The sequence below is a fragment of the Salvelinus sp. IW2-2015 genome, linkage group LG8 (assembly GCF_002910315.2).
Source record: "Salvelinus sp. IW2-2015 linkage group LG8, ASM291031v2, whole genome shotgun sequence".
Lineage (NCBI taxonomy): Eukaryota > Metazoa > Chordata > Actinopteri > Salmoniformes > Salmonidae > Salvelinus > Salvelinus sp. IW2-2015.
The window spans coordinates 21,841,602-21,858,021 of NC_036848.1; the positions used below are offsets into that span (position 1 = coordinate 21,841,602).

The window sequence follows — 16,420 nt, forward strand, 5'->3', positions numbered from 1 at the left end:
GCGTTTTACTTTAATAGCCTAAGCAGTGTCATGTTATGGGTCATTCACTGGTCACTCCTCTGCGAAGGTCCACTAGAATGTGCCAAAGTGCTGTGTCTGAGTGCGGCCAGTAGAGGGTGCCAGAGCACCAGCAGTGAATTCTTCTTGTTTATGCCCCAGTATGAATTGGCATATGAAATAGCATATGCTTCCTTCTTCCTCTCTTTTGAGGTTATCACTGATCTCTAAATGATTGAATAAGTGAAAGAAATCTTCCAGGCCCCCCAGTATTTATCAACAATCAACAGTGACCCGAAGTCCATCTTGCCATAACTTTTATGATAACGAAGATTATGACGCTGATGTTGTTTGCGTCCCTTCATACTTCAATGCACACAATTTGGGAAGTAGATCAGACACCTGATTTTAAAGAATTCTAATTTGCACTGTCTGAACTCAAGCCCCTCTCTCTCACCCCAGCGTCACTGCCACCTTCCCAAAATAACCTCCCGACAGACAGACTGAGCTACTGCGACGTTTTGCACCTCCCCGGCCGATCCCCTTGTGAATGGTTATTCTAAGTCTTACCGCAGGCATTGAGAAATCTTAAAAGGTGTGTTGTTGTTTTTTCTCCCCCTCCCACTCCCTTTTAGGAAGCTTTTTTGGCAACGTCTTCTTTAAGTTCACCAAGGTGAGGGTGTTTGATGGATAGTCTCATTTGTGGGGTTTTATGCCGTTATTCAATCTATTGCAGGTAGTGGATTCTTGAATATCGCAAAGTCAGCTCCATCCATTCGGGACGGGCTGCTGTACAAATCAAACACACGCTTGAAAGCGCTGTCCAGAAATCCACCGTCTGCAATCGATTTGAAATCCTGCCTTAGTTTGAGTAATACGTTGTAAAGTGGTGGGCATGCAAAGGACTAAGGTGCTAGTATGCAGTAGTTATACTAGCTTAGATCTACGGTAGATCCGTCTATTTAGTAGCCTTTCACATAACTAGCTCCATGTCTTGACCTTCTACTCCCCAACAGAGACTCAAAAGCCCTATGGATTTGTCGGTCTTCCCCTAGCATGCTCTCATGCTGCGCGCCATTTAACTTTCGATTCTCCTACTTATTATTGGTGTAGCTTACATTACATATGTGTTAATGTAACAGATTTGGTTAGCTACTTCATTCACCCCCCCCTCCTCCCCCCCCAACTCATCATCGGAATGTGTTCAATGTTCCATCCACCCCGATCAACCGAGTTCACAAAAGTTTATATTATAATGTTTATAACGAGCAGCATTTACATCAGCCAATAACATATAGTCCGGATGCTCAAAAGACCTAGCACAGTCGTTCTACTGGTGCCTTGACAACCCCTGTGTATTAAACCACTTTGACACGGCACACTAGACTCCTGTCTGACATTGACCTTTATGCCTAATAGTGCATGAAGCTAACAGCCAACCAAGATCCAATGTTCACTGTGTCATATCTCACAACAGTGTAATCACAAGCACTAGGCCTACTAAATTGTGGCACACTAATGTAATTAGATTGTGTGTGTACATGCGTACATATGTATGACTAGGCTCTGTGTGTGTACGTGTGCATACAGTACGTGCAGATGTATGACTGCTGTGTGTGTGTGTACATGCAGTGTGTGGCTAGGCTGTGTGTGTGCATGTACATGCAAATGTATGACTAGGCTGTGTGCATGTATGACTAGGGGTGTGTGTGTACACTACTTGTCAAAAGTTTTAGACACCTACTCATTCAAGGGTTTTCTTTATTTTTACTATTTCTGCGTTGTAGAATAATAGTGAAGACATAACTATGAAAAACACATACAGAATCATGTAGTAACCAAAAAGTTTTAAACAAATCAAATATAATTTAGATTTGAGATTCTTCAAATAGCCACCCTTTGCCTTCATGACAGCTTTGCACACTCTTGGCATTCTCTCAACTACATTTGAAGTCAGAAGTTGACATACACCTTAGCCAAGTACATTTAAACTCAGTCTTTCCACAATTCCTGACATTTATTCCTACAAAGTCCCTGTTTTAGGTCAGTTAGGACCACCCTTTATTTTAAGAATGTGAAATGTCAGAATAATAGTAGAGAGAATGATTTATTTCAGCTTTTATTTCTTTCATCACATTCCCAGTGGGTCAGAAGTTTACATCACTCAATTAGTATTTGGTAGCATTGCCTTTAAATTGTTAACTTGGGTCAAACATTTCGTGTAGCCTTCCACAAGCTTCCCACAATAAGTTGGGTGAATTTTGGCCCATTCCTCCTGACAGAGCTGGTGTATGAGTAGGTTTTTAGGCCTCCTTGCTCGCAACACTCTTTCAGTTCTGCTGACAAATGTTCTATAGGATTGAGGTAAGGGCTTTGTGATGGCCACTCCAATACCTTGACTTTGTTGTCTTAAGCCATTTTGCCACAACTTTGGAAGTATGCTTGGGGTCATTGTCCGTTTGGAAGACCCATTTGCGACCAAGTTTTAACTTCCTGACTGATGTCTTGAGATGTTGCTTCAATATATCCACATCATTTTCCTTCCACATGATGCCATCTATTTTGTGAAGTGCACCAGTCCCTCCTGCAGCAATGCACCCCCACAACATGATGCTGCCACCCCCGTGCTTCACGGTTGGGATGGTGTTCTTTGGCTTGCAAGCCTCCCCCTTTTTCCTCCAAACATAACGATGGTCATTATGGCCAAACAGTTCTATTTTTGTTTCATCAGACCTGAGGACATTTCTCCAAAAAGTACGATCTTTGTCCCCATGTGCAGTTGCAAACCGTAGTCTGGCTTTATAAGGTGGTTTTGGAGCAGTGGCTTCTTCCTTGCTGAGCGGCCTTTCAGGTTATGTCGATATACGACTCGTTTTACTGTGAATATAGATACTTTTGTACCTGTTTCCTCCAGAATCTTCACAAGGTCCTTTTGCTGTTGTTCTGGGATTGATTTGCACTTTTCGCAGCAAAGTACGTTCATCTCTAGGAGACGGAACGTTTCTCCTTCCTGAGCGGTATGACGGCTGCGTGGTCCCATGGTGTTTATACTTGCGTACTATTGTTTGTACAGATGAACGTGGTACCTTCAGGCGTTTGGAAATTGCTCCCAAGGATGAACCAGACTTGTGTAGGTCTACAATTTTTTTTCTGAGGTCTTGGCTGATTTCTTTAGATTTTCTCATGATGTCATGCATTAAGGGGCTGAGTTTGAAGGTAGGCCTTGAAATACATCCACAGGTACACCTCCAATTTACTCAATGATGTCAATTAACCTATCAGAAGCTTCTAAAGCCATGACATAATTTTCTGGAATTTTCCATTCTGTTTAAGGGCACAGTCAACTTAAGTGTATGTAAACTTCTGACCCACTGGAATTGTGATACAGTGAAATAATCTGGCTGTAAACAATTGTTGGGAAAATGACTTGTGTCATGCACAAAGTAGATGTCCTAACCGACTTGCCAAGACTATAGTTTGATAACAAGAAATGTGTGGAGTGGTTGAAAAACGAGTTTTAATGACTCCAACCTAAGTGTATGTAAACTTCCGACTTCAACTGTAGCTTCATGAGGTAGTCACCTGGAATGCATTTCAATTAACAGGTGTGCCTTAAGTTAATTTGTGGAATTTCTTTCCTTAATGCGTTTGAGCCAATCAGTTGTGTTGTGACAAGGTAGGGGTGGTATACAGAAGATGACCCTATTTGGTAAAAGACCAAGTCCATATTATGGCAGCTCAAATAAGCCAAGAGAAATGGCAGTCCATCATTTTTTTAGGTGTGAAGGTTAGTCAATCCAGAAAATTAAGAACTTTGACATTTTCTTCAAGTTCAGTCACAAAAACCATCAAGCGCAATGATGAAACTGGCTCTCATGAGGATCGCCACAGGAATGGAAGACCCAGAGTTACCTCTGCTGCAGAGGATAAGTTCATTAGAGTTACCAGCCTCAGAAATTGCAGCCCAAATAAATACTTCAGAGTTAAAGTAACAGACACATCTCAATATTGACTGTTCAGAGGAGGCTGGGTGAATCAGGCCTTCATGGTCGAATTGCTGCAAAGAAACCACTACTAAAGGACACCAATAAGAAGAAGAGACTTTCTTGGGCAAAGAAACACGAGCAATGAACATTAGACCGGTGGAAATGTGTCTTTTGCTCTGGAGTCCAAAATGGATATGTTTGGTTCCATCCCCTGTGTCTTTGTGAGACATGGTGTGGTTGAACAGATGATATCCGCATGTGTATTTCCCACCGTAAAGCATGGAGGAGGAGGTGTTATGGTGTGGGGGTGCTCTGCTGGTGACACTGTCTGATTTCTTTTATTTTAACCAGCATGGCATCCACAGCATTCTGCAGTGATACGCCATCCCATCTGGTTTGRGCTTAGTGGGACGATCATTTGTTTTTCAACAGGACAATGACCCAACACGCCTCCAGGCTGTGTAAGGGCTATTTTACCAAGGAGGAGAGCGATGGAGTGCTGCATCAGATGATCTGGCCTCCACAATCTCCCGACATCAACCAAATTGAGATGGTTTGGGATGAGTCGTCCCACAGACTTAAGGAAAAGCAGCCAACAAGTGCTGAGCATTTGTGGGAGCGCCTTCACGACTGCTGGAAAAGCATTCCAGGTGAAGCTGGTTGAGAGAATGCCCAGCGTGTGCAAAGCTGTCATCAAGGCAAATGGTGGCTATTTGAAGAATCTCAAATATAACATGTATTTTGATTTAACACTTTTTTGGTTACTACATGATTCCATGTGTGTTATTTCATCGTTTCAATGTCTTCACTATTATTCTACAATGTGGAAAATAGTAAAAATAAAGAAAAACCTTTGAATGAGTAGGTGTTCTAAAACGTTTGACCGGTAGTGTACATGCATACAGTACATGCAGATGTATGACTAGGCTGTGTGTGTACATGCAGATGTATGTCAAGGTTCTATTTGTAACGTGTGTGTGTGTGTGTGTGTGTTCTGCCAGTGGCTCTCGCCTGCTGCAGCCGGCCCAGGTGTGTGACATCTTGAAGGGACTGATAATGGTGCTGTGCTACTCCATGATGCACTACGTGGACTACAGCATGATGTACCACCTGATCCGGGGACAGTCCGTCATCAAACTCTACATCATCTACAACATGCTGGAGGTACAATGGGTTGGATTTAGAGCTGTTGTAGGAATGTGATCAAATGGTTCCACTCTATAGCTTTCACTGGTCCAGTCGCGTTAGGTCAGTGAGTAGGGCTACGTCAAGGAAAATCTATTATTGTTGGCTGAAGTATTTGATTAGGGCCTCGATACCCTGTTTCATCTGAAATGGTTGTTATTAGGGAAYAAATTGTTGTAGCTGGCGTAAAAAGACGTCTGAGTGGAGTTCCCACATCCTGTTTTCAGCGATAAAGGAAGCTAGGTTGAATTAGCTGTATCCCTGAACCGGATGCATCCGGTTGTTGGTAACTAAGGGTGCGCCGATATAAACCATACAAAAAAATTGTCATAGACTCAAGTCACGTAAGTCAGACCGTTCTCTCTGCTACCGCACGACAAGCGGTACTGGATCGCCATGTCTAGGTCCAAACTGCTCCTTGACAGCTTCTACTCCCAAGCCATAAGACTGCTGAACAATTAATCAAATGGCCACCCGGACTATTTACATTGACCACCCCCCCTTTGTTTTTACACTGCTGCTACTCGCTCTTTATCATCTATGCATAGTCACTTTACCCCTACCTACATGTACAAATTACCTTGACTAACCTGTACCCCCGCACATTTACTCGGTACCGGTTACCCCTGTATTTACCCTCGTTATTGTTATGTAATTCTACTGTGTTTATTTTGAACTTTATTTAATCTAGTAAATGATTGTCTTAACTCCATTTCTTGAACTGCACTGTTGGTGAAGGGCATGTAAAGTAAGCATTTCACCATTATCAGTCCCTTCAAGATGTCCCACAACACCTGTTGTATTCGCCGCATGTGACAAATAAAATTTGATTTGAGAAGTGACATACAGTTAAGCGCTGGTAATCTGTCATAGTCTGTCACCCGTTGTATCACTTACACGTCGCAAGTCACATCATTAACCCATGCTTAACTTGACTTGAACTACTTGCCTTCCCTGTTTAGGTAGCCGACAGGCTGTTCTCGTCGTTTGGCCAAGACATCCTTGACGCTCTCTACTGGACGGCCACAGAGCCCAAAGAGAGGAAGAGAGACAGRATTGGGGTCATCCCCCATTTCATCATGGCTGTATTCTACGTCTGTATCCTTCATGGAGAACTAGGAAATGCACAGAGGAAGAACTCTACTGTAGGAATTTGTAACACCTCGACTTCTATCACCTTTCAGTTAGCGTTGTTGTTTTTTTTGATGATATGTCAATAATCTGAGTGCACACACGCTCACTCAAACACCCACCCCTTACTGCAGCCGATGCTATTGTCACCATGTTCAGTGTTTTCCTGAGCCTCTGTCTCAGTCCTGCATGCCATCCTCATCATGGTCCAGGCGTCAACGCTCAACGTGGCTTTCAACTCCCACAATAAGTCCCTGCTCACCATCATGATGTCCAACAACGTGAGTGTGCACGCACTCAGACACACACACACACACACACACGTAATCCTAAAATGTAGCGGACACTCAAATACATGTTCCTGTATTTCCTGCATGTACAGTTTGTGGAGATCAAAGGAAGTGTGTTCAAGAAGTTTGAGAAGAACAACCTCTTTCAGATGTCCAACAGTGGTAAGTTACTGTAACTTGTGCCATGGGCATTACACTGTACATTTTAATTGTGCTACGGACATTATTTCTAACACTATTTCTCTGATTTCAAAACGCTCTACATGTTAGACATTTTCTTCGCTCTGAGTCTTTTTTTTTTCTTCTATGCGATGGGTTAAGCCTTCTCTCTCTCTCTCTCTCTCTCTCTCTCTCTCTCTCGTCCTTTTGAAGCGGCAATCAGAGCTGTTTATTCAGCTTTGATAACACGAAAGAAATGCGCCATAGATTTAAATGCATCCTGAACTCTTCCTCTTTGTGCCTGCAGGCTGCATGTTTTCATCTTTGTTGCTGTCATTCTGCAGGAACGCAAGGACCCGAAAATAAGCTTTAATCATTTCCTATTTCCCCCCCCCTCTTGCAATTTGCTTGCGTCTTTGAAGATCCAGTCTGTTTAGCAAGTTACACTTGCTTCCAAACCACACAGGATCGCGACGAATAGGATATTTATGCCAAATMATGTATGTAGCTTTGAAAGTACATGGGGAAAAATGGCTGCCCTTTTTTGTTGATATTACATAGTGATGTTGGTACATGATTCTAAGTATTAGGTAGTAACGAATATGTATGTATTTGCATTTTAGATATCAAGGAACGGTTCACCAGCTACGTGCTCCTTCTCATCGTTTGCCTCAGGAACATGGAGCAGTTCTCATGGAGCCCAGGTAACCATTTCACACACACTACAGCTAAACATGCAAAGGGAATTCTTGGATCCATTTTATTATGTTCACAGGAACGGGTGATTTTTAGATTTTTTTATTTTACCCCCGTTTTCTCCCCAATTTCGATCTTGTCTCATCGCTGCAACTCCCCGACGGGCTCAGGAGGCGAAGGTCGACGTGTTGGAGGAAACACTGTGCACCTGGGAAAGCGTGCAGGCACCCGGCCCGCCACAAGGAGTCGCTAGAGCGCAATGAACCAAGTAAAGCCCCCCCGGCCAAATCCCTCCCCTAACCCGGACGACACTGGGCTAATCCCTATGGGACCCCCGATCACAGCCGGTTGTGATACAGCCCGTGATCGAACCCGGGTCTGTAGTGACGTCTCTAGCGCTGCGATGCCCTGCCTTAGACCGCTTCTCAGGAGGCCCACAGTTTGCTGCTACTGCTACCGTTGAAAAAGAAATCACCCTGATCCTTGGTGCCCTTTTTTTAAGCTGTTCCATTCAACCCCCAAAGACATTGTGATGTTGATAGGACAGAGGTGATGAGAGTAAGGCCGCGCTATCTGACAGCTCTCTTAATAAAGTCAGCTGGCCCTGATAGATTTGGGATGTCAGCAACGGTGATGATGCTCAAGTCGTACTCTGACAGAATCTGAGCCTTATGGCATAACCTAGACCTCATCCACAACCATTTTGGGCAGACTTGCTGCAKCACATGGATATGAAGATTGTGTTTTATCTTTTGTTCAAGTCAAATCCACTACTGTTTAACTTATTGTACTAAGCCTAAAACAATATATGATTAAACCAAGAAATCATTAAATGTACAATTTGAGTCAATAAAACATTTTTTTAAAAAGACCAGATTTTCGTTAAGGTAAAGAAAGAACGGTGTAGATTTTAGAAATTCACTTCACAAGTCAGTTGTCTTGTCTCCAGATCATCTCTGGGTGTTGTTACCTGATGTCATCATGGTGATCGCCTCAGAGATCGCAGTGGACGTCATCAAACACGCCTTCATCACCAAGTTCAACGAGATCACGGCAGATGTAAGGATGGATCACACAGATGATAACTAATGATTCGATGAGTTGGAGTTAAAGGAACTGAAAAGCTTTCATGTCGCACACAGTCGCACACCAAGAGGGAACGGTGTATTTTGAGGTCAAATCCCATTTTTAATTCACCCACTTCAAGGAATTAATTGAAATTCACAGTTCACAAATACAACAATCCCCATTAGGAATACATTGCGCTTTTGAATGTCTTGAATAAGAATTTCAATTAATCTACTGAATAAATTGATTAAGAAAACACATTTCCCTCTGGGTGTGTGACTGTGAAATATATGTTCACTGGAGAGGGTCTGCTTCGTTCATGTTTGAAGGATTACACAGCGGTTGGCCCTGTTTTTATGTACAGCGTGGTGCTGTTGTTTAGCTAGCCGCCCACACTGCTGTGTGCCTCAATCTCTGTAGCGTGCCATGAGTCCCTCCGCTCCCCTCTGCCCTATTTCTAAATCACAACACATCACATTATGCCCCAATAGGGCTACTGGGCTAGCAACGTTCTCATCCTCAGCCACAACAACGAGCTATCCCACCGTCAATCATGACCCATCCCCAGCTCTTGTGTGGTGAGAAACCTTGCCTCAGACCCGAAGGCTTCAGATCGAAGGGCTCACACAGTCTTGTGGCGAATAGGAGATGCGGGTTTGAATTCAGTCGGAATCGTTGGTGCCGTGATTCCGCGAGGAGGAGTTGGTCATAGGGGGGAGGAGTGTAATGGCGGCAGGTTTGGTGAACCGTTCTCGCGTGACAAGTAACCTTCGCTGAGACCTGAAAACTGCCCGGGCTTTAGCTCAGCCGGCTAACACMGTCTTCAAATCCAGTCGGTCGTACTCACTTGTGGTCTAGTCTAATGGTATCAAGTGTTTTTCTCAGAGCCATAGCAGATGGTTACAAGCTTCATATCAAACCACAGTGATACATTATAATAACAAACTATGTGTTCCGTTCGTCTCTGTGATAATAACATGGCTGTTCTGTATCCGCAGGTATACAGTGAATACAGAGCCAGCCTGGCCTTCGATCTCATCAGCTGTCGGCAGAAAAACGTACGTAGCATCTCTCGAACACAGTGATTTAGGCATCCAGCTCCACTATCCCTACAGTTTCAATCAATGGGTTTTGTTCACTGCTGTAGTCGATGTGTGGCTGAGGCTTGTTTTTTGTCAATGGGCAGGCCTGCACAGACTACAGCGATTCCGTAGCCAGAAGAATGGGCTTCATTCCTCTTCCTCTTGCAGTCCTGGTAAGATCAGCCTTGTACACCAGTCCAATGCAGTGGTTCCCCTTCCATTATATGTAGATGGCCAGTGTGTTTAAGTGGGCACTAATTATATGCTTTTGATTGTGTTTGTATTGATGTCGATCAACTAACAGTTCCGTCTTGTATAACGTTGTTTATTAGTTGCACGACAATGTGGTTGACGTAACTACATTTTGTTGGATTGATTTTAATTCTGATTAGCTGTAACGTGCAACAACGTTTCTGCTGAAGCTTCTCGATGTTGTAATTGACAGCTAATCCGAGTGGTGATGAGTTCAGTGAATGTACAGGGAGCCCTTTCCTGCTCCTGTGTGTTCCTCTTTTACATGGGGTAAGACTCAAATCCAGTTCTTATTCTCTGTCGTGTTTGATGATTTGCAGTTACATAGCACCCCTTCCGCGAGTTTCGTAGACAAACCCGACGCGTCAGTCCCGCAATACGGCTAGCGTTATTTGTGAGCATAGCATTCACGCTATGTCCTAGGCGCATTTAAATGGGGGCGCCTCGATGATGTTCCCATTGAGTTACTTTAGCATGAGTCTTCACGTTAGCCCTCTGCTTGGCTTAGTTAGGGCTTTTATTTTTTGAACTTTTCTTCTTTTTTTTCACCCTGTGGGTATAAACCACTGAAGAGTTAGCCTGAGGTGAAATACAATGTTGTTATCTCCAGTGCTATTTTTTTTTTAAATAGCTGTATTCCCAACAGACCCTGGTATCTGTGAAAAGACCACAGTACGGCTTGCAAAAGCCCTCGGAGGGCATTTGGTCCACAGACCTAGATGTGGCTGTCTCTCTCGATCGTATTTCAAATGCATCATAAGCTTCAGATATGCAGAAGCCTAGTGCGTCCCGGAGCTGTTTTCTGTCCATGAACTTAGCGTTGTAAAGCCTAACTTTAATTTTCCACTGTAAAAACCCTTCATACTCAGTGTGAGGTATATGGCTGTTTTGTGGGTGGTGTTGCTATTCCCTAATACGCAGGGCTCTACACAGACCTTTTCTACAAGGAGCATGTGTGCGCCTAAGTAAAAAAATACATTTAAAAAGGCGAACACTAAGAAATTTAGGAGCACAATGAAAAACATTTGAGGTATTAAAACTAGAATCCTTAATTTTTGTAGGCCCACTGGTGTTACTAAATAAAAATTACAGGTCGCGCAGCTAAATATTTAAGCGCATATGTGTGTAAAATGGTCGCACAGTAGAGCCCTGATATGGTGAGATTGAGAAACTTTTGAATTGGCAATTTTTTTTAKATTTTATATCAAATATGTGCCATACCAGTATACCTTATCTGTATTTCCATATAGAATCAAATGTAGACCTGTTCACAATGGGGAAACAAACACACATGACTATACTGTAGTCTGCTTCTCTTCTCACTTTCACCTTGGATATCATTACTTGTCTTTTCCCTGTGTAGAATGGTGACCCTGAAAGTGCTTAACAGTATTGTGCTGCTGGGGAAGTCGTGTGTGTACGTGAAGAGAGCCAACATGGAGGACAAGCTGTTTGAGAAGCCCCCCACAGCCGCCCCCGGGAAGACGCCCAGTCGAACCAGCAAGACATCCAGGTGTACTGCCCCCTCAGGTACCCAGTGACAGACAAATACCCTAGTATTTATATTCATTTACCGTCATTTTACCAGGCGAGGGAACATCTTCTCTTTTATAATAATGACTAGGGAACAGGTAAAAACCTTGCATGAGACCATGAAGATTTGTGTTACCTCCCTGAGCCTTTCGCTCAGCGGGCTAACACAATCTGAAGGCATGAAGAAGACCCAGATTTGAACCCAGTCAGTCACATACAGCCTCAATAAGACACTCGGTTCCATTCAATTACTCATTCTTCTTAGCAATCCCAGCTTGCCAAACCCAGCCTCAAGCAAGCAGATGCGTGTTCCGACTCGGGTAATTGACCTCCCGCATCTCCACACGCGCACGCGCCTCTCCTTCATCCACATCGAAACTGCTACTGAAATTCAAAACTGAAACTGCTGCTCGATGCGGATGACCGAGATAAATTGTCAGTTGTGTGTGTGTGTAGAGCTTCAGTATTTTTTCTCCAGCATGGCAGACAAGCCCGCTGAGAGCATTAGCGCGACAAGTGACACCACGTCACATCAAAGCTTTTCTCACTCCTGTGTTTTTACAGAACCACAGTTTTCCGGCAAAATAATCAGCAGTATAGTACGTGAAATGTTAAAGTGCCAATGCATATCACGTGGGTTAGAAAGTCACTGAACGCTTGCGTTGCTATTCTTAATTAGCCCATCTATAACTGTACTGTACCCAACCCAGCTGTCTCTTCTGGGCTGCGTCCATCAGTGCACACCGTAGCAAAATGTTTTGCGTCGGAAAATGGATATGAGCGTCTCTTATTGGACGAGTTCAGGTAGTCACACCCTGTTTTAGTCCGTTTCATTCTGGATGGTGCCTATTGAATACCGCCCTGGTGAAACAGGTTACTTTTAGCCCCCTGATTCCAATGGATTCCTTACTATACTAACAGACTAGTTTGCCTCGTTCTTCATAACGATTTGGTTCTAATTGGAGGTGCCATATGTTTAAGGTGCCTATGGAAAGTTTTCAGACCCCTAGACCTTTTCCACATGTTATAAAGTTACAGCCTTATTCTAAAATTTGATAAAAATGTGTTTTTTTCATCAGTCTACACACACAATACCCCATAATGACAAAGCAAAAAATAAGTTTAGAAATGTTTGTTATTTTATTTAAAAAACAGAAATCACATTCACAAAAGTATTCAGACCTTTTACTCTGTACTTTGTTGAAGCACCTTTGGCAGAGATTACAGCCTCTAATTTTCATGGTTATGACGCTACAAGCTTGGCACACCTGTATTTGGGGAGTTTCTCCCATTCTTCTCTGCAGATCCTCTCAAGCTCTGTCAGGTTGGATGGGGAGCTTCGATGCACAGCTATTTTCAGGTCTCTCCAGAGATGTTTGATCGGGTTCAAGTCCGGGCTCTGGCTGGGCCACTCAAGGACATTCAGAGACTTGTCTTGTTGGAAGGTGAACCTTCCAGTGTTCTGAAGCAGGTTTTCATCAAGGATCTCTCTGTATTTTGCTCCGTTCATCTTTGCCTCGATCCTAACTAGTCTTCCAGTCCCTGCCGCTGAAAAACACCCCCACAGCAGGATGCTGCCACAACCATGCGTCAGGGATGGTGCCAGGTTTTCTCCAGACGTGATGCTTAGCATTCAGGCCAAAGAGTTGAATCCTGGTGCCTTTTGGTAAACTCCAAGCGGGCTGTCATGTGCGTTTTACTGAGGAGTTGCTTCTGTCTGGCCACTCTACTATAAAGGCATGATTGGTGGAGTGCTGCAGAGATGGTTGTCCTTCTGGAAAGCTCTCCCATCTCCACAGAGGAGCTCTGTCAGAGTGACCATCGGTTTCTTGGTCACCTCCCTGACCAAGGACCTTTTCTCCCGATTGCTCAGTTTGGCCGGGCGGCCAGCTCTAGGAAGAGTCTTGGGTTTCCAAACTTCTTCCATTTAATAATGATGGAGGCCACTGTGTTCTTGGGGACCTTCAATGCTGCAGACATTTTTTGGTACCCTTCCCCAGACCCCAATTCCTAATTTATATGGTTATACCACTGGTTCAGTACCACAATGCATTTTCTAAAGTAGGCCTGCTGTATCCCCTGCTCATGTGTTGTTGCCTTTAGAGGAACACACATTTATTTCATGCAGTCTGGGGAATACACACACGATTTGCTGCCCGCCTGGTAAAGTCTAATTTGCAACACACTCTTTTATATGCAAGTGAAGCATGTCGGCGCCTTAGGCAAATGGCTTTCTCCATAGAGTAGTAACCCATGTGCTGATATGCTTCTTCTACTTCACTCGACTTTTATTTGAATTTATACAACGGGTGGGTCTAATCCTGAATGCTGATTTGGTTAAAAGCGCATTCCAGCTGGTGTCTATTCCACAAGTTACCACCGGCTAAATCTATGACGGTTAAATGCCTATTTGCTCTGTTCCATCTGACTGCGCAATCCACCGTCTCATCAGCCCAGGCAGGGAAGTTATACACTTGATCTCCACTATAAAAAGCATCTAGACATGATATCACATTTCTTTTAGACTAACATTTTGTTTTCAACCGTGGAGATTTGTATAAACCTTTACTGTCTGTCTCTCAGATATTTGCAACATTGTTTCTACATTTTAAATTCAATCTTCAACTGTCACATAGTAATGAATGTGTAGGGGTCGGGAGTCAGGACGAGAGGGAGTGGCAGGCAGCGGTTCTCAGGCAGTTGAAATCATGAATCAGCTGGCATCATTTTTATGGATATATACAAAAAAAAGTGCAGCTAGTTTGCAGTCTTTCCAGCTTCAGTTTGAAGTGATTATGTTAGCTGTGTTGTTCGCTAGCTCCTCTGAACAACAGTGTCCTGACGAGAGAGCACATTTGCTATACCAGGTGAAATCGCGCCTCATTAGATCATTGGTATGGATGTATCCAAATAAATGTCACTAGAAAACAGCTTATGCAAATGCAGCTACTTTGCTGTTATTCTGGCTGCACTTTTTGGCGTGACTGTAAATTAGCCGTAGTTGGCTAGCTAGCAAGCAAGGGATAAGAATGTTTCCAGTCAGTATGGCACGAACGACTGGGTCGTGTCCATACAGTAGACGGGGTCGCGACTGGTAGATGCAGTAGATACAAAAGGACTGAACGACTGGGTCGCGTCCATAGATACCGAACAACAAGACTGAACGACTGGGTCGTGTCTCTAGCAACCCTAGATTTGTGTCGGGACTATATCTTGTGGAAGGATGAATAAATGAATCAACATAACGTTTTTTATGAAAACATATCGATCATTATTTGAATATGTTGGTAACCCGTTGTAGAAAAGTGATAATGCCTGAGAAGCTGGTGTTTGGAGGATATATTGATAAATATCGAAGGGTATGAATTATTCTATTTGCCTGACCTAACTCGTGTAATGTAATGCCATTTATACTGCATACTGGCATTTAAGGCCATGATGGGTGGACTTGAGGAGTCTACTGGTATTACTGTAGATTTGTCTATTTGATCCTTCGATATAGGTACTTTTCTATTTCTATAAGTCAATGTTGTTGGTTGTCCAGTTTATTTGGTCACTCTGAAGTCAAATCTAATCAAAAAGGAAGTTTATGATGATGATGTTTAGTTGCTTACTATCTATGTGTGAGTGTTACTTACCGTTAGTGTTGCTAACTTTTCTCAAATTACCAAGTAATGCTTGTCAGTATGTTTGTTTGTGTTAAATCTACCTCTCTCTCTATGTGTCATTTGCCTCATCAGGTGATCTGTCAGGGGATCCGTGGTCTGAGCGGTCCCCATCCACTCCTTCCTGCACCTCCACCCCCCCCTCCTCTGTCACCACCCAGCCTACCCCCACCGTCATCCCCACACCACAGGCAGAGACTATGGCCCCTCCCGCCACTTCCCCAACCAGACCCTCCACCAGCCCAGAACCGGACCCTGACCCCCTCACCCCCTCTCCCCCTGCCACTCCCGAGGGGGATGGGACGGAAGGCACAGAGCTCAAGCACAGGACCCCTAAAAACGACCTGCTGGATGTAGACCGCTTCACGATATGCGGGAACCGCATTGATTGACCCCTCTGAGCCCTTCCATTGACCTTTGACCCCCCCCAAAAAAGAAGTGATAACCACTCAGGAGAGGCGGTGAGCAAGACGCTCCTCTGCACTTCTGCTCTCTTAGCAAAATCCAGCGGAAGCAGGGTATATTTATTAAGTTAGACATACAGTAAGTTATTGTGGACTCTGGGACAGGCTGCTTAATTTAAGTGTACTTGTTGTTTTTCGCCTGCGGGGTATGGGGCTCGACAAAGAGAACTACAGTTGGTTGAGCAACGGAAGACTGCCAGAGGAATTGTTGTTTTCATAGCAACCTAGTTGTCTGTACCAATGATGTATATAAACCCTGGATTGCTGATGCTATGTATTGGCCTTTGAGAAGCTTTGAAGCCACCGGTCGGCCATCTTGGCACTCCCCAGTATTACAATTAAATGTTTCAATGACAAAATAACATGTATATAAGTGTTTTGTTGTTATAGTGGGTACAATAATATTTAGTAATAAATGTTTTAATAGTATAATACAAGTATGCATTTAGATGTCTAATAGAATAAATGTGTCAAAAAACGAATGTAGTCATTAATAAATGTATTTCTATAGCTTCTAAAATCTATTTTACAATGGAGGAGGAGTACCAAGATGGCTGCACGATGGCTTCAGTACAGTACCCCATGTCAGTCATCCAGGGTGCTAGATACACATCACGTGTGTGTGTGTGTGCGCACAAACGTTGAACATGAGAAATCGGTGCCTCTTCTCAGATACACAGCAAAAGAGGAACAAAGTTATCTGTCAATGTTCTACTGTTTTATTTGGACATATTGGATCAAAATTACTGGAAAGGATCAGCTATTTGCTAATCAAAAAGCTTTACCCAGTTTATTGGCATTTTGAGGTATAAAATATCACTACTGGTATGAGCTCCATTTGGTAGTGTAAAGAACATCTCCACAGAAGTGAGATTTTTTTTAGAGAGCTTTCTTTTACAGATATTTTAATCT

The 16,420-nt window shown here is 43.5% G+C and overlaps 1 protein-coding gene across 1 annotated transcript in view; it reads left to right on the forward strand.

Moving 5' to 3' along the window:
* LOC111967591 (transmembrane anterior posterior transformation protein 1 homolog) overlaps nt 1-16,084 on the forward strand; it is a 34,508-nt gene extending 18,424 nt beyond the window's left edge. The window contains exons 4-14 of the mRNA XM_023992731.3: nt 4,985-5,147; nt 6,131-6,266; nt 6,483-6,580; nt 6,682-6,751; nt 7,372-7,452; nt 8,394-8,503; nt 9,511-9,570; nt 9,699-9,767; nt 10,040-10,116; nt 11,210-11,376; nt 15,120-16,084. Coding sequence (XP_023848499.1) covers nt 4,985-5,147; nt 6,131-6,266; nt 6,483-6,580; nt 6,682-6,751; nt 7,372-7,452; nt 8,394-8,503; nt 9,511-9,570; nt 9,699-9,767; nt 10,040-10,116; nt 11,210-11,376; nt 15,120-15,436 — 1,348 coding nt within the window. The 3' untranslated portion in view covers nt 15,437-16,084. The remainder of the gene's footprint in view (nt 1-4,984; nt 5,148-6,130; nt 6,267-6,482; nt 6,581-6,681; nt 6,752-7,371; nt 7,453-8,393; nt 8,504-9,510; nt 9,571-9,698; nt 9,768-10,039; nt 10,117-11,209; nt 11,377-15,119) is intronic.
* The last annotated feature ends 336 nt before the right edge of the window (nt 16,085-16,420 follow it).